This window comes from Ovis aries, chromosome 15 (assembly GCF_016772045.2).
Source record: "Ovis aries strain OAR_USU_Benz2616 breed Rambouillet chromosome 15, ARS-UI_Ramb_v3.0, whole genome shotgun sequence".
NCBI lineage: Eukaryota > Metazoa > Chordata > Mammalia > Artiodactyla > Bovidae > Ovis > Ovis aries.
In genome coordinates, this window is record NC_056068.1 from 33,312,284 (window position 1) to 33,330,548 (window position 18,265).

Here is an 18,265-nt window from a genome sequence, read left to right on the forward strand (position 1 = left end):
TTTTCTAGTTCAGAGCCTAGACAAAGATGGTGTTGCTCTGTTGTTTCTCAAGGCTGGTGAATGAGTTTTTTACTAATCTGCCTTTTTATTGAGGCTGTATCTCTTCAGGGCTTCCCTGGTGGCTCAGATAGTAAAGAATCTGCCTGCAATGCAGGAGATTCTGGGTTCGATCCCTTGGTTGGAAAGATCCCCTGGAGAATGGGATCTTCAAGGGTGAGAGCCTTAGTGTAGGTATCTCACTTCTGATTCCCTGCCCCACACAAGGCCAAGGTCTGACATATCTAATACCAGTGTTAAATGGTAAAATGCAAGCACTTAGGTTCAAAATTCCCTCCAAAAAAGCTATAGCTTCAGCCTCATCCAAAATCTGCTTTAGTTTTAGTTCCTGTTTAGTTTGTTGTCTTTGAAGATTCCCCATCTCTCTTACAAATTCATTTATATAATTAAAAGGATATTTGTTTAATTTAATCCACCATATTCAGGTATTTTGTGGTGGAAAGGCCTTTGATTTTTCAGAATGGTGTTTTTTCTATTCTGAATGCAGTAAATGAAAGTTCTAAGTAAGAGCTAGAATATCCTAAAGAAAAAATTGGATATTATGGATAATAATATAATTATGAAAAGATTAAAGGGCATTAATTTGATTGTCATGCATGTTAAGTCACTTCAATCAAGTCCAACTCTTTGCAACCCCATGGACTATAGCCCACCAGGCTCCTCTGTCCATGGGGTTCTCCAAGCAAGAATACTGGAGTGGGTTGCTATTTCCTCCTCCAGGGGATCTTCCCAATCCAAGGATGGAACCTGCGTCTCTTATGTCTCCTGCATTGGCGGTGGGTTCTTTGGGAGTGGTAGATACAGTAAATCAATGGTTCATGAAGACTTTTATGCTAAGTCTTATGTATCTACATTTTAACAGATTTGTGCTTTTTTTGTTTTTCCTTTAAGGAAATTTCATTCTTCCTCTGAGGAACAACCTGCTAAGGCTTCCCCAGATTCCCGGCTCTCCCAGATAATGGAGCAGCATCAGCAAGCCCTGCTGCAGCTGACAGAGGTGCAGCCCCACGAAGGGGCCTCACCCGGGCTCACCCTTCCACCCATACTCTCAAGGGTGGAGAGTGAATCCCAACTCAGTTCAGAGAAAAGCCAAAGAAACCAAGTGAAAATCAGCCGCAGCAATTCCGAAAACTATCTGTTTCAACTGGAAAAGGGGAAAAAGCATAGGAAAAGAAGCAGCATTAAGGTAATAACAGCATCTTACTTAACCTTCCATGTTAATAATATTCATGGTCCTTGATTTTCATTCCCCTTATCATAGGCCTGGAATAGGGATGCTCCTCTTCCTCCTCTTTCTCTTCTTCCTGCCCCCATCCCCTAAGAACTCTTCCTTGACTCTCATCTCAACCTCAGCTCCTGCAGTAAAACACCCAGGACAGCCAATGACTGCAGTTTTCTTCTGAAATGTTTGCTTTACTGAGTTCTGTGTTTACTATAACTTGATACTATACTATAAGATTCACCATGGGGTGGGGGGTGGGGTGGGAGGGAGGTTCAAGAGAGAGGGGACATATGTATACCTTTGGCTGATTCATGTTGATGTATGGCAGAAACCAATAAAACACTGTAAAGCAATTGTCCTCCAATGAAAATATTTGTAAAACAACAACAAAAAGATTCACCATCATTAGCACCTTTGTGCACTGAAGTCTTTCCCATCAGGTCTGCTTTGCTAAATAAAGGAAATGGGGGTGGGAGGCAAAAAAGGAAGGTTTCCAGGAAGAAATGAAGGAGTCTTTTTATGTCCTTTGTGTTTCTCCACTGTTCCAAACAATAAAAACTCCTCAGGAGAGACCATTCGTTTCCAGTGTCAGATAGTAAGGGAAAAGCTGGAAAATGCTTTAAGGGGCAACAGGTAAAGACTTGGTTGGAAGCAATAGGCCTGTAGTGGGTGGGCCCTCCCAGGAACAGACTCTGAAATGGAGATTTGTGGGCTGGAGCCCTCCTCCTCCAGAACCACCCCTGGGAGGGAGGGAGCAGGCAGGGCGGGGCGAGGGAGAGGCGGCAGCTTTGAGGCTCAAAGCACGCTTCAGCCAAGCCCCCGAGGGTTCTGAAGTTGGTATGGCCCTTTAGAGGCAAACACGGATCAGCCACTGGCTGTTGCCTACCTGTGGGGAAGGGTAGTAACTTTGGGCACGGCTACTTTGGGCTGCTGCGGTGTGCGACCCCATAGACAGCAGCCCACCAGGCTCCCCCGTCCCTGGGATTCTCCAGGCAAGAACACTCGAGTGGGTTGCCGTTTCCTTCTCCAATGCATGAAAGTGAAAAGTGAAAGTGAAGTCGCTCAGTCGTGTCTGACTGTTAGCGACCCCATGGACCGCAACATACCAGACTCCTTTGTCCATGGGATATTCCAGGCAAGAGTACTGGAGTGGGGTGCCATTGTTACTACTTTGTTAATCTGATAGTAACTTTGGGCTACTCCATCTGAGTGAGGGCAGTTCTCAGGGAGGGACTCGACTGTAAGCCACGGAAGACGACACTCAGCAGCTGGGGGCACAAGAGTCTGGATCCAGGGGAGCGTCCACTCTCAGGCAGATTTAGGAAGCCATCCTCAGTTCAACTCAACACATATGTGTTGAATTCCTTCCAGGACCCGGTGTCAGGTGCTAGGGGATGTATAGTGAGCAAGTGGCAAGAGTGGACAATTACCCGGAACTGGGAAAGGCTCGCAGGCACGTGGCTTCAGTATCATATTGAAATATGAGAGGCAGGGTGGACACAGAGGAGCACAGAGTATTCTTTTTAATGGCTGAGTAATACTCCATTGTATATATGTACCACAGCTTTCTTATCCATCCATCTGCTGATGGACATCTAGGTTGCTTCCATGTCCTGGCTATTATAAACAGTGCTGTGATGAACATTGGGGTACACGTGTCTCTTTCAATTCTGGTTTCCTTGGTGTGTATGCCCAGTAGTGGGATTGCTGGGTCATAAGGCACTTCTATTTCCAGTTTTTTAAGCACTCTCCACACTGTTCTCCATAGTGGCTGTACTAGTTTGCATTCCCACCAACAGTGTAAGAGGGTTCCCTTTTCTCCACACCCTCTCCAGCATTTATTGTTTGTAGACTTTTTGATAACAGCCATTCTGACCAATGGGAAATGGTACCTCATTGTGGTTTTGATCTGCATTTCTCTGATAATAAGTGATGTTGATCCTCTTTTCATGTGTTTGTTAGCCATCTGTATGTCTTCTTTGGAGAAATGTCTGTTTAGTTTTTTGGCCCATTTTGTGACTGGGTAATTTATTTTTCTGGAATTGAGCTGCAGGAGTTGCTTGTATATTTTTGAGATTAATTCTTTGTCAGTTGCTTCATATGCTATTATTTTCTCCCATTCTGAAGGCTGTCTTTTCACCTTGCTTAGAGTTTCCTTCGTTGTGCAAAAGCTTTTAAGTTTAATTAGGTCTCATTTGTTTATTTTTGCTTTTATTTCCATAGAGGATCCTGCTATGATTTATGTCCTAAAGTGTTTTTCCTGTTTTCCTCTAGGAGTTTTATAGTTTCTGGTCTTACGTTTAGATATTTAATCCATTTTGAGTTTATTTTTGTGTATGGTGTTAGAAAGTGTTCTAGTTTCATTCTTTTGCAAGTGGTTGACCAGTTTTCCCAGCACCACTTGTTAAAGAGATTGTCTTTAATCCATTGTATATTCTTGCCTCCTTTATCAAAGATAAGGGGTCTATAGGTGTGTGGATTTATCTCTGGGCTTTCTATTTTGTTCCATTGATCTATGTTTCTGTCTTTGTGCCAGTACCATACTGTCTTGATGACTGTAGCTTTGTAGTATAGCCTAAAGTCACACAGGTTGATTCCTCCAGTCCCATTCTTCTTTCTCAAGATTGCTTTTGGCTATTCGAGGTTTTTTGTATTTCCATACAAATTGTGAAATTATTTGTTCTAGTTCTCTGAAAAATACTGTTGGTACTTTGATAGGAATTGCATTGAATCTATAGATTGCTTTGGGTAGTATACTCATTTTCACTATATTGATTCTTCTGATCCATGAACATGGTATATTTCTCCATCTATTTGTGTCCTCTTTGATTTCTTTCATCAGTGTTTTAATAGTTTTCTATATATAGGTCTTTTGTTTCTTTAGGTAGCTTTATTCCTAAGTATTTTATTCTTTTCATTGCAATGGTGAATGGAATTGTTTCCTTAATTTCTCTTTCTGTTTTCTCATTGTTAGTGTATAGGAATGCAAGGGATTTCTGTGCGTTAATTTTATATCCTGCAACTTTCCTATATTCAGCTTAGCCTTTTTAGAAAGACTGTTCTGGCTATGTCATACAGAGCAGATAGATGCAGAGCACACCAGGTATAGGGGGTCGTGAGCTAAAAGCTCATGTGGGAGCCTCAGAAAAAAAGGAAAGGGTGGCCTTAAAGAAAACGAGGGAAAGTGGACTAGAATGACAGTTCTATATTACAGAGAAGGAAAGGAGGACCAGCTTGCTGTGTCCTCCTAAGAGAGGACCTCAGAGGTTGATGGACATGAAACACCTCAGCCCACTGCCACAGCCCCCACCCAAGAGCCCACACAGCCCAGGTCTTCAACTTGCTCACAATCCAGGGTCCTTACCACCACTCGTTCCCATACCCCCACCCAAGGGCTCCTTGAGCTCCTTGTCTGACCTTCCCTCATATCCTCTGTCCTAATTCTTGTCCAGGCCATGGAGACCACTACCAGTTGTTTGGAGCTGGGATAATCCCCAGTTTTACAGTATTAAGAAGAAATGTGTTCCTGGGATCATAAGTAACTTATTTTTCCACCGAAACATCATTATATGCTTAGGTTACATTACAGTTATTTTCTGAGGTACAATTAGTACTGTTTTCAAGTACTTCATAAACAGAATAGAGTTTGTACACTGGACTAGGAAGCCAGACACCATGTGTATTATTACTTCTATGGGGAAATGTATTCAGAGCTTAGGAACCAGCACATTCTCAAGATGAGGATGTCCCGTCCCTCTAGAACTTATGAGTTATCAGGGCCTAAGAAAGAGTTCAAACATACCACTTTGGATGAGAACCTTCTGGGTTAGGGTTCCTACCAACTGTGGATTATTTTAGCTCAATTTGTAGTGAGCAGGGATCAGTGGAAGTCGCACACTTGGCCATTTCTAAATTTCCATCACCTAATCTCTGCATAACTTGGCAAGTTATTAATTCACCTGAGCCCCTAGTTCCCCATTTGAGCAATTAAGAGTTGTTCTTTTGGTAGATTTCATTTGACAGTTAAATGAAATACCATTTTAAAACCTTAGATTGTTGTTGTTTTAGTCACTAAGTCATGTTCAACTCTTTGCAACCCCGTAGACTGTAGCCTGCCAGGCTCCTCTGTCCATGGGATTCTCCAGGCAAGAATACTGGAGTAGGTTGCCATTTCCTCCTCCAGGGGATCTTCCTGACCCAGGGATCAAACCCCCGTCTCCTGCATCTCCTACACTTGCAGATGGATTCTTTACCACTGAGCCACCAAGGAAACCCCAAAACCTTAGCTTAGTACCTAGTGAAGAACAGATGCAACTAGATGTTCATTTCCCTTCCCTTCCTTCTCCTCCTGTAGTCTGAATTTGCATTTTACCTGGGAGGGTAGAGGGTAGGCCCAGGTGATGGTGGGTATCACCAGACATCTAAGATCTGGAAGAGAGGGAAGAGGAAGAAAGAGAACTTCCACTTACTGCTTCCCAAGCCCTCTTTAAACTTGGGAAATCCCTCCCCTCTTGCTCTCTCTCGGGGATGTTACAATCCACTCATACCCATTTTCTCCATCCAAGACCTTCAGCCTACATCCGACAAAGACAAAGAAGCACTCTTTGTCCGGAGAGCCATTCCAAAAGCTACAATGATTGAGAACCAAGCTATTTGTATAGGACAGCAGGTAGCCGGGGCCCCAGACACAGGGACTCATTACCCAGATCAGGCCCATTTCCCAGTCAAAGCAAATCTCTTGGTCTCCAAGGGAATTGACTTGAATCACAGTAAAAATCTGAGGATTTGTCAAGATAATAGGCCTGAACACCGTCCCTCTTCTCCTGGCAGTTATATTGTGACTGATTTATGAATACTCAGCATTGTCCATGCCACTGAATCCAGACGTCAGGCAGTGAGAGATTAACCCAGCGCAAGGGATGATAAACAGTATAAAAATATCCACTGCGACCTGCACAGAATAACTGCTTAAGGAGTTCTCTGACAGCTGTGCAGAGCTGAGCCACAGTAATTAACTTGTGTGTTTATTGTCACAGACAATCTGGGTATTGCTGCTCGACTGCTTCTAAGAAGAGGTTTATTTGGATTAAGTTTAGTAACTGCAGAGCAAATTTCCTTCTCTTGCTGTTCCCCAGTATTGGAGACATTGTTTTCTATCCCATCACTAAGTAACTCTCTCACCCTTACACATCTGAGGAATGTTCTGGGGGAGAGTCCTGCAGTGTCCCCCCACATCGGGGCATGACCTCTCAGAGTTGACACAAGTCCTCCCGGGGACAGTTGATGTCATGTTCAGTTCAGGCAGCTTTTGCCCCAAGTTTACAGTAAAAGTCCGTCTTCTAGCTTGAGAAGCATGATGGACGGATGGCAGAAACCTTCCACCAGGAAATCCTATGCCGAACTCTGCCAAAGACATGACCCATGGACACCGGTTCCAAGGGGCAGGTCTGGCCTGGTCAGTCATCAACTAGAGCCAGAGTTGGCTAATGTCAGCCCATGGGCATCTCACACAAAGACTAGCAGTGAACCCCACTGGAGATTTGTTGAAAATGTGCTTTTATTTTCCTCACGTTTGGAGACCTAATGAGACTATTATTGTTGGTGTAATTTTTAAAAATTTGAGGGCATCACGCTGTCATGACCTTTTGGTCTTGTAACAGCCAACGAGAGGTAAATCAAAGTAAATTCTAGGGATTATTTGCCTATGACAGCCTTTTGAAGAGACAGAAAGTAGATTAGTGGTTGCCTAGGGCTAGAGGGAGAGAGGGGAGGGGCGTGATTGCTGATGGGTATGGGGTCTCTTTTTAGGATAATGAAAATGTTTTAAAATTGGATTGTGGTGACTCTTGCACAGCTTGATAGCTACACTAAAAACTACTGACTTGTACAACTTCAAATGGGTGAATGTGGTGGTGTGTGAATTTTATCTCAATAAAGCTGTTAAAAAGATTTTTGATGGAAAGGGATCAAACAAAATTACAGCACTGAGAACCAATCAAGATTACTTGAGGCTAACAAGTGAATCCAGGATTTTTCATTGCCGGTCACCCAGAACAAACTCTGTTAGGAGCCCTGGCGCTCCCTTGAGAAACGTCCCTTCTTATTTTCACTGGCAGCAGCTCACCCTGTCAAGGGGTCAGCAGCGTTTGGAGATGCCCCTTTCGGTCCACACTCTCTCTTTCGCGTCAATCTGCAGTACTGGACCCTCGGTTCTGTCTTCCTGTGACCATCATGACATCCAATCCAGGTGATAGTAAGAACTTGGACGGGGCAGCAATAAGCAATTACTCACGCTTCACAATCTGTCTTTGTGAGTCGGTGGGATGATTAAGGCTAAGCTGCTTCAGACTAAGGCTGTGATTTCTGGCCACTAATCATTTCTTTCTCTCAGTTTTGGACAAATTGGATTTGTGACTTGGACATGAGTAGATTCCCTCCTTTTTCATCTTTGGTTACTTTGGCAAATAGATAGTAACTTAGTGATTATGCTGAAAACAATGGCACAGGTGACACAGGCCAGGTAAAGAACAAATTCGCAGTTGCCAAGAATATGATATCTGAGCTCATTCACCTATTAAAAATCAGCAGAGGTTTTAAAATGTGATAATACTCAGCGTCATCAAGATCTGCACAAAAGGAGCATTCTTCTGCCTCCTTAACAGAAGTGTTCATGAATGGCCCTGAATACGCTCACAATTCTGTTTCAATAATCTCATTTCTCTTCAGAGAAGTGAAGAAATAATTGAGAAGTGAGAAGAGAAGAAATAATTGTGAAGAAATAATGAATGGCCCACAGACAGTGCTCATCCCTGTGTGCGTATGTGTGTGTGTGTCAGTCACTCAGTTGTGTCCGACTCTGTGACCCCATGGACTGTTGCCCACCAGGCTCCTCTGTCCAAGGGATTCTCCAGGCAAGAGCACTGAAGTGGGTTGCCATTTCCTTCTCCAGGGGATCTTCCCAACCCAGGGATCGAACCCACGTTTCCTGTATTGCAGGTGGACTCTTACTGTCTGAGCCACCAGGGAAGTCCCCTCAGTTTTCAGATATTATAAAATTTCCACTGTTAGGGAGGAAACTGAGGCACACTAACCCCCCACCCCAGGCCTCTATTTGCCAGTCCAAAATCTAGCGTACACCCTCCTACTCTCCACCCCCAGTGGAATGAGCTGCACACAGACAGCCTTGTGCTGGGGAGAGGGTCTCAGGAGCCCATCTGGTGGCCTGTGTTGGGGGAGGCTGGCCAGGGTCAAGGGCTGTGGGTGGTGGGGAGCAGGAGGAGGGGTGTGGTTGGAGGAGCAGCTGCTGTGTGTGTGCATGGGGGGCAGTCAGTGCTGAATAGGGGACCCCAGCTGGGGTTCCATAATGATATATACAGTCCATGGAATTCTCCAGGCCAGAATACTGGAGTGGGTAGCCTTTCCCTCCTCTAGGGGATCTTCCCACCCCAGGGATCAAACCCAGGTCTCCCACATCGCAGGCAGATTTTTTACCAGCTGAGTCACAAGGGAGGCCTGTGCTCATCCCTAGGACATCTTAAATGTTCAACATTTGGAGAAAGCACTAAATAATTCAACTACAAAGAGACAATAGCATGTTATACACAGAAAATATTCAATGGCAGGGAAATACAGTGTCATGCTAACCTCAGTGAAAAATAACAAAATAATTTGTAGCATAGGGACAATTTTAGAAAAGTAGGAGCAGACACATCTAAAGGGCAGGAAGCAGCTGTAGTGGTTTTTCTGGGTGAGATTCATGATTTTTAAGTGGCTTCAGTGAACACTGTTTCTTCTATATACGTAATGTTATTAATATTCTAGTCATTTTAGTCCAAAGCCTTCTTTGACCCTGATGCTGGGAAAGATTGAGGGCAGGAGGAGAAGGGGGCAACAGAGGATGAGATGGTTGGATGGCATCATAGATTCAGTAAACATGAGTTTGAGTAAACTCCGGGAGACAGTGAAGGACAGGGAAGCCTGGTGTGCTGCCGTCCATGGGGTCACAAAAAGTTGGACACAACTGAGCAACTGAACAACAACAAAGCCTTCTTTAAGAAAGGATCTTCTTTGATCTTTTAGGATTAGATGCACTGAAAGAGTTTTGACTATAAATGTCATTATATAATATAATGTTATATTAACATTCTAATAATGCAAATACTATTTACAGAACTTTCATCCTTGCAGTGTAGAACTATTGCCTAAATGGCACATGACTTTGGCCCTTTGAAGCCCCAAGATGTACCATAAAAATTCTGTAGGACCATAGAAATATTGCCTTCAGCTACAAGTCATAGAATTGCTATTTACAACAACTTGAAAAATTCTTGAGTTCATTCTTCTTACGTATAGTTACAAGTAGGTAGTTGCACTGGTGCTTCCAGAGCTCAAAACATCAGAACCAGTATTTATGATTCTCTTGTTCTTTTTTCCCTTTCCTGGCTTCAAGACTGCTGTTAGTTCCAGAAATTACATCCACATTCAAGACAAGATCAAGGGAAAGGGGAGGGGCTGTAGCAGTCTGAATAAAAGTTTTCCAAGATGCACCCTCTAGCTCACATCTCAAAGGCCAGAGCTCAGTGCTGGGATCTGGGGAAAAGAGAATTTGGCTCTAACCCTGGGAGATAGCAATGGAGAAGCTAAGTGATCTGACCTCCAGGTAGTCAGTTAATAGTCCCTGTGAGAAGTAACAGTTGATCCATGTGTATATGCAAATTCACTGTTAAGATTTGAGAATTATATGCAGTAACTATATGATGAAATGTTCCATTTTTAAAGCCTCTTGACTATCTCTGACAAATTCTCTCTTAGGAAAGAACACATTAGATATAGTGTATATACCCACTCCAGTATTCTTGGGCTTCCCTTGTGGTAAATGTGGGAGACCTCGGTTCAATCCCTGGGTTGGAAAGATCCCCTGGAGAAGGGAAAGGCTACCCACTCCAGTATTCTGGTCTGGAGAATTCCATGGACTGTATAATCCATGGGGTCACAGAGTCAAACTTGACTGAGCTACTTTTACTTTCCCTTTTCAATAATTAACAGGAACTTTCAACATTTAGAAAAATGCCTTGTCATTAGCATATAAATAGGTGGTACCATGTACAGTTCAGAACTGCCACCTCCACGGTATGGCTGTTTATTCTAAGCACCAATTTCAATGTGCCCCAAGATCATTACTGTCACCCAAACCATCTCTTTGGCATCGTCCTTCCTACCCTTCCCAGGCGGCACTAGTGGTAAAGAACCTGACAGCCAGTGCAGGAGATGTTAGGAGACAGGGGCTCAATCCCTGGCTTAGGACGATCCCCTGGAGGAGGACATGGCAGCCCACTCCAGTATTCTGGCCTGGAGAGTCCCAAGGACAGAGGAGTCTGAGGGGCTACAGTCCATAGAGTTGCAAAGACTTGGACATGACTGAAGTGACTTAGCATGCATGCACCCTTCCCAAGGAAGACAACCAAAGGAGCTCACAAATTAAAGGACATGGTTACCACAAGGGCATCTGCTGCAAATAACAAGTCAGATTTCCTGTCAAAAGCAGGAATTTGGGAAAAATCTCAATCTGTCCTACAATCAGGAGCACCTTAGTATTTTTCCTGCCTACTACTGTGCTCACGTGTCATAATTTAATAATTAAATGGCCTTGTTTTGTATCATCCCTTTAAATATGCAACAGTGATAATAGTTATCATATAAAATTACCTGTGAAGTGAAGTGAAGTGAAAGTTGCTCAGTCGTGTCTGACTCTTTGCGATCCCAGGAACTATACAGTCCATGGAATTCTCTACGCCAGAATACTGGAGTGGGTAGTCTTTCCCTCCTCCTGGGATCTTCCCACCCAGGGATTGAACCCAGGTCTCTTGCATTGTAGGCGGATTGTTTAACAGCTGAGACACAAGGGAATCAAAATTACCTGTACCCTTCAACGTATCCAGAATCACACTGAATACAATGAATTTCTCAGTGGGTCTTCCTTAGACTCTTAAGCTTTACATATTTCCGTTCTTTTGAATCTTAACATCAGACAGGGCACTCTCCCTTTGAAGCAGTGTGCTTATCTGAGTCATTTATTGATAGATAGCCTCTTCCAGGAAGATCATTTGGTTCAGTGAATGGTGCAAAACTAGACATACTTGTCATAGTAGCAGCAGAGTAGGAATGTGTCTGTCATGTTAAAAATATTGATAACAAATCTACCATATGACCCAGCAACCCCACTACTGATCATGCACCCTGAGGAAACCATAATTGAAAAAGACACAAGTACCCCAGTGTTCAAAGCAGCACTGTTTACAATAGCCAGGACACAGAAGCAACCTAAATGTCCACTGACAGATGAATAAAGATGATGTGGTACACATACCCAGTGGAATATTATTCAGCCATAAGAAAAGAATGAATTTGAGGCAGTTCTAGTGAGGTGGATGAACCTAGAGCGTATTATACAGAGTCAAGTCAGAAGGAGAAAAACAAATATAGTATATTAACACATCTATGTGGAATCTAGGAAAATTATGTTGATGAACCTATTTTCAGGGAAGGAATGGAGACACAGATGGAGAGAATGGATTTGTGGACACAGTCGGGGAGGGAGAGAGTGGCATCAACATACATATACTATCAGGTATAAGAAGGATAGCTGGTGAGAAGTTGCTGTGTAGCACAGGAAGCCCAGTCTGGTGCTCTGTGATGACCTGGAGGGATGGGATCGGGGGAGAGGAGGAAGGCTAGAAAGGAAAGGAGTGTATGTGTAATTAGGGTTGATTCGCATTGTTGTATGGCAGAAACCAACACAATGTTGTAAAAAAGTTTTTAAATATTTAAACTAAAAAAGTAGGAAAAAACGGTTTTTAAAAAAGTTAATAACAAAGCAGCACTTTACGCACTTGAAATTTTTTATTTATAATTTTCAGAATTTCAGTGTTTTTTATTGCAGAAGTGGAAAAGTCCACACATGTCAGTCCACCAGCTACAAATTACCAAGGACACTGTTATCAATGACGACCATTAAAATGGAAGAACTCTCAGGACACACCCACTCCCCCGAGGTCCACGCAGGCCACCAGTCTTCATTTCGCTTCTCCCCTTTCTCACGTGGCTACGACAACTTGGAAGGGGCGGGGGGGAACATACAAGTCTCTAAAAAAACCTCTCTCTTTGATTGTATTTTCAAGAGCTCCAAGCTGAAAGGTTATCAGAACAGAGACGTGAAACTTGGAGGCCTCGGACCTGACCTTGAGTCCATCAGAGACAAAGTGAGTGGGAGGTACCTACAGCATTTCCAGGCTCAGATCTGTCCTTTGTCTTCCAGCAGAACTGTATAGAGAGACCCCCGGAAGCAAGTTCTAATTCAAACATCTCCCTCTGAATAGAGACCCCTCTGAAATAGCACTGGTATTAATAATAAGCCCCAGGCACTCCTCCTACCATGAAATACAATTACTCAGCCAATGTTGTTTTATGTATCCACCTTTTAAGTCAGTTTTAAAGGCCCAAACAGAAACGCGGGGCACATGCCCATGAAAAGAGATGTGTGTGTTATGTGGTTGTTGGGCTTTCCCAATAGAGTTATCTTTATAATACTCAAGAGTGGCTACAGAGAAGACACTCAGGGTAAGAGTTTCCCAACCCATGAAAAGTGCATCCACTTTACTCTCTTTCCTCTAGTGAAAGGAGATCTTCATTTAATGTGTTTTAACTGCAGTTGCACTCAAGGCATAAAAAGAGAGTAGAGTTCAAAGTTGGACGCAAGAATGAATATAAATTGGGTAAACGCAACAAAGCAGAGGCTGAATGTGATTTAGCCCCTGTTAAAGGAACACTGGGTGTATTAGTCCCCCCTTGAGAGAGAATGATTTCTAGGAGAAACATTAATTTAACCATTTCTCTGCTGTCACACATGGTAATCCCATTTCCCCTGTGCTAATGATACTGTATGCCCAGCTCACTAAAATTAGTGTCACTTGAAAGAGAGAACAGAGCGATCTAGCAGGACCTGTGAGTCACTCTCCCTGTGCTTCTCTGAACAGATGCAGAAATTAATACAGCAAAAGGAATATGCTAAACAAGTGAAGGAATACAATATGAAGGCACTATCCATCCCCCCAAAGCCACAAACAGCAGTTACTGAAAATAAATCTGCTGTCCCGCGGCAGAAGGTAAGAAACTCTCACCAAGGCAGTTCTCTGTTCAATTAGAATTAAAAGGAAATCTGTGTGACCTCATGACTTAAATTCCCCACATCTTTGGAACACAGAGGATGTTTTAGCCACTAGCACTCCTGCAGCACCCCGTCATTCACAGATATTGATGTAAAAGTGATATACCCACATATGCTGCTGGAAGGTTAGAGTCTCTTTTTCCCCTGAGGGTCACTATTATTTTTAGTCCTCCATGTGTTCTCCTCGTAGCATTTCAAGTTTGTCACACAAGAATGGAATGCTTAGGTGGTTTTCTTTCTAAAAGAAACTAGTAATCCTGATTAACCATCAATTTCCTTCTCTACCACTAAATAAGTTTTAAGAAATTAGCATCTTCTTGCCATCTCTGGGTGCCAGTGTCGGAGGAAAGTTCTTCATGATTTCAAGTTCACTCCCTACATTTTTCCTAAGGGATGGTACAATAGATATAGGTTCCTCTACCTAAGAAAATACTTTGGCCACTTGATGCAAAGAGTTGACTCACTGGAAAAGACCTTGATGCTGGGAAAGATTGAGGGCAGGAGAAGGAGGATGAGATGGTTGGATGGCAGCACTGATTCAATGGACATTAGTTTGAGCAAACTCTGGGAGATAGTGAAGGACAGGGAAGCCTGAAGTGCTGCAGCCCACGGGGTCGCAAAGAGTCAGACATGACTGAGCGACTGAACAACAACCCAAGAAAAATGATTTCATAAAATACAGAATGTTCTCCCTCTCAGAAGTCATCCAGCTCTAAGTTGTGATGTGAATGAAATACGTTCTATGGGGACACCGAGCTTTGCAGTACAAGTCGCTGCCTCAGTCCCAGCAAGGACGTGAGACCCTTTGCATGAGGGACAAGTGACCCTTTGGTGCTTTTAGGTATTTGTACTTCGTGTTCTCTTTCACAGACTCTCATGTTTTCTATCTATTGCCTTTCTTCCTCAGACCTTGAAGACCTCAGTCCTCTTGATTGAGTTTCCATGGTGCCACTTTTTCTTTTTTCTCCAAACCATTATTTTTTCATGAAAAATTCAAGGCAGCAAGTCTATAATTAGAAATTCCAACAGAAGTCACCTACACACACAGAGAAGTCTGGAGTTTTTCTGTTTTGGGAATTTTCTCCCTTCCAGAACTTATATATGTTGTATCTATCCCCATTTCAGCTCTCAGGAAACTCTTACTAAAATGTAAAACTAGGGAGGGGAGATAAATTAGGAGTTTGGGATTAACATATACACACTTCTACATATAAAATAGATAAACAACAAGGAGCTACTGTATAGCACAGGGAACTATATTCAGTATCTTATAATAACCCATAATGGGGAAGAATCTGAAAAAGTGTGTGTATGTATGTGTGTGTGTATATATATATGTATATATATATATATATACACACACACATATATAGTATATAAAACAGAATCACTTTGCTATATACCTGAAACTAAAATAACATTGTAAATTAACTATACTTCTATTTTTAATTTTAAAAAAGTATCAAAACATATAAAGGCAGATTTAGAAATCATATTTAGTGATCTCATTTTTATTGTAATGCCTTTCAGAACTGACAGCCCTGAATAAAGACTGCCTTTTTTCAGTATCCAGGTTTCTATAGGTATACCAAAAAAAAAAGAAAAAATAATTTTCAACCTCCAAAGAATATTTGCTAGAGGTCTAAGAGCCAGAAAAAAGAATAGTTGGTATAATAATGGAGGCTCAATTTTATCTCAACTACAGTGATGTCTTTGGTCTCAAGCTATAACAAGTCCTCTTTGGATGGAAAGGTCTGTTAATATCTCCTTAATAGAGGTTTGGTTTTAATAAGACTGCCAGAAGCTAAATAGATCAAACACATAAGAAATCTATTTTCAAGCACTTTAATAAAGCTCAGTTTTATAAAGAAAACATCCAAAGGCACAACTGTATGTATCAGTCTTCAACTATTTTTTCCACAGCATGTCATTACTTGGTTAATTTTATTTAAACTGTGTGTTATATTGCATTATTTGTATTTTCCATTTGGTCTCCATTTCCACCTATGTCTTTGTATATTACCTGTAGCAACAGTCTCCATTTATATTATCAATAAACCTTTTCTAAGACTAGATTTAAGGAATCCAGGGCTCCATTCCCATCTCAAATAAACTTTTATATGCTTTTAGGCTTTGGAATACGCTAAGACCATCCCCAAACCCAAACCTTCAAATCTGAGTGATCAAGCCTCGAAAGAAAAGAAAACTCCAACCCATGCTGGAAAAGAAGACACCTTACCTGAAATCTCACTGCTGGAAGTGCTACAGAACAGACACGAAAGGGAAAAACAGGCTGTGGCTGCTTTTAAAGTCCTTCACATTGTATAGACAGCATGTGTTTTGGAGACCAGAGACACTCGGGGAAAGAACATGGAGGAGAGAAACTCCAATTTTAACTGCTCTGCACTAAGTGATGAGCTCACGTCATCATCTAACTGCAGCCCATGTTTGCCTTGTATAGGATTTAAAATATGGAGACCTAATTACAATACGGTGCCATATTTTACTTTCCAGGAAGAAAAACTATTTTAATTATTTTCAAAATCAGTTAAAACTGGGGCTGAATAAGAACTAGGGAATAAAACCTTCTAGTTTTCTATCAGCTCTTCTAATTTCTAAAATGATGGCTACCCTTTCTCAGCATAATGAAACTCTTGAAGTTACCCAGAAATAAATGTATCTACTTGCGTTTATTTCTTGTTTTTCTGATAAGAAAAAAAAAAAAGAACACTTCTGTTTCTATTGAAAGAACTCGAATGGGACTAAACAGGTAAATTTTGAGATGTCATCTCCAAAATATTTCTAACATCTGTCAATATTTTAAAGGATAAAATCTTTTAAATGAAAGTGCTTCAGATGTGCTCACTCAAGCAAAAGCAATCTCAATGCTGTTCTAACAGAGCATCAAGACATTAATCAGAAATCTACCAAGGCCAGGAACGCTCAAATTAGGCAACTCTGAGACACTCTTTCTCAAAGCTACTTACTCAGCGTTATAAATGTGCTGACCATCTTGCCATCACAAATATCTTAAAATATCCTCAGGTGTGTGCTTTCACACAAAAACACTGGGTAAGACAAAAACATCCCACTGTGTACTACTGAATGTCAATATTAATAAATATTTTTTTAGTTTTTAAAAAATCTTTTGAAACTCAATACACAGTGTAAAATTCCCAGGTCTTAATTTACTGGAGGATTTAATTTTTCTGACTTGCTTGTACTAGGTGGGCATTGCATTCTTAGATGGCTATATCCAGAAATGGACACATTTAACAATAGTACAGTATGGTGTTAATCACTCAGTCATGTCCGTCTCTGCAACCCCATGGGCTGTAGCCAAGGTCCTCTGTCCATGGAATTCTCCAGGCAAATCTGTTTATCTCTACAGGTGGCATAAGGACTAGCTTTGGAAATTCCTATGTTGTATACGTCTACATATACCACAACATGGTAGAAAGACTGCCTGTACCAAATTTAATTTCCTACTGGAAACAGAATTGAAGGTATGGAACGATAACAAGTATCTGAAGATAAACAGTAAGTTGAAGCACCCTGGTTCAGCAGTATTGGGGAAATCAGAGCATATATGAGGAGTTAGTTCAGGAAAATCATATCCCAAGCTGCTCCTAAAACATATTTATAAAAGAAGCAGACCCTTCAGGTTACATGTTCAAAGATTTTTCTAAAAACATAAACTGCTACTGCTGCTAAGTCGCTTCAGTCGTGTCCGACTCTGTACGACCCCATAGACGGAAGCCCACCAGGCTCCCCCATCCCTGGGATTCTCCAGGCAAGAACACTGGAGTAGGTTGCCATTTCCCTCTCCAATGCAGGAAAGTGAAAAGTGAAAGTGAAGTCGCTCAGTCGTGTCCGACTCTTTGCGACCCCATAGACTGCAGCCCACCAGGCTCCTCCGTCCATGGGATTTTCCAGGCAAGAGTACTGGAGTGGGGTGCCACTGCCTTTTCCAAACATAAACTAGAATGATTTTTTTCCCTAAATGGCCTTAAATTTAAACTTGCTCTGAAAGATAAAGGAAATAATGCATATAAAGGTATTTCCATATTTCCATATGTAAAGGGACAGGGTAAGTTATTTAAATGTTCCATTTCTATTAAATTATCTTAAAGGAATTTAGAGCTTGGAAGGGGTTTATCTTGTTCAAGTGTCGATTTTTCAGAAGAGGCAATGATGATCAAGAAAGGGTGTGCCTCTGAAACCCTTCAGTCCTACAGTGCGAGAGCAGGCAGGTCTAAACTCCAGTCTTTGAACAGCAAGGCCGGCACGTTGGATTGATTGACTGTGGGAAGAGAGAGCTCTTGTTTCTCTGTGTGAGCAAAGAGGAATTAGCTATATATTTCAAATTGAGATGTGAACTTCCACCATTAAGTTCCATTTTTAGAAATATGCATTATTACCTATCTTGCCTTTTTAACATGCACAATTTGGCAACTTCATTACTACACTGATAAAGTTGTAAGAGACATCTACAACGCAACTCAAATGTTGACCAATAAATGAGATGCTATTACAGGTTTGTTTGTTTTTTTTTTTTCCAAGAACATTTAAAAACCTCCGCTAAGCATTTCTCTCAGTCTAAGCATTAAATCCTTCAGGCACGTTCACACATATCAATGCCATTTAGAACCCACACTCCACTGAAGCAGGTTCAATGAATCAGTTGATATCAACATTTCCCAGAGACTGTACATCCAAGGCAAGGCTTTACCATCCAGTAAGTATGACCCTAGTACAATTAA

At 41.8% G+C, this 18,265-nt stretch overlaps 1 protein-coding gene across 1 annotated transcript in view; it reads left to right on the plus strand.

The window, feature by feature from the left end:
• The window catches only part of JHY (junctional cadherin complex regulator), an 80,113-nt gene extending 62,075 nt beyond the window's left edge, over positions 1-18,038 (plus strand). The window contains exons 6-9 of the mRNA XM_027979338.3: positions 949-1,243; positions 12,457-12,537; positions 13,312-13,440; positions 15,633-18,038. Coding sequence (XP_027835139.1) covers positions 949-1,243; positions 12,457-12,537; positions 13,312-13,440; positions 15,633-15,830 — 703 coding nt within the window. The 3' untranslated portion in view covers positions 15,831-18,038. The remainder of the gene's footprint in view (positions 1-948; positions 1,244-12,456; positions 12,538-13,311; positions 13,441-15,632) is intronic.
• Positions 18,039-18,265: the final 227 nt, after the last annotated feature.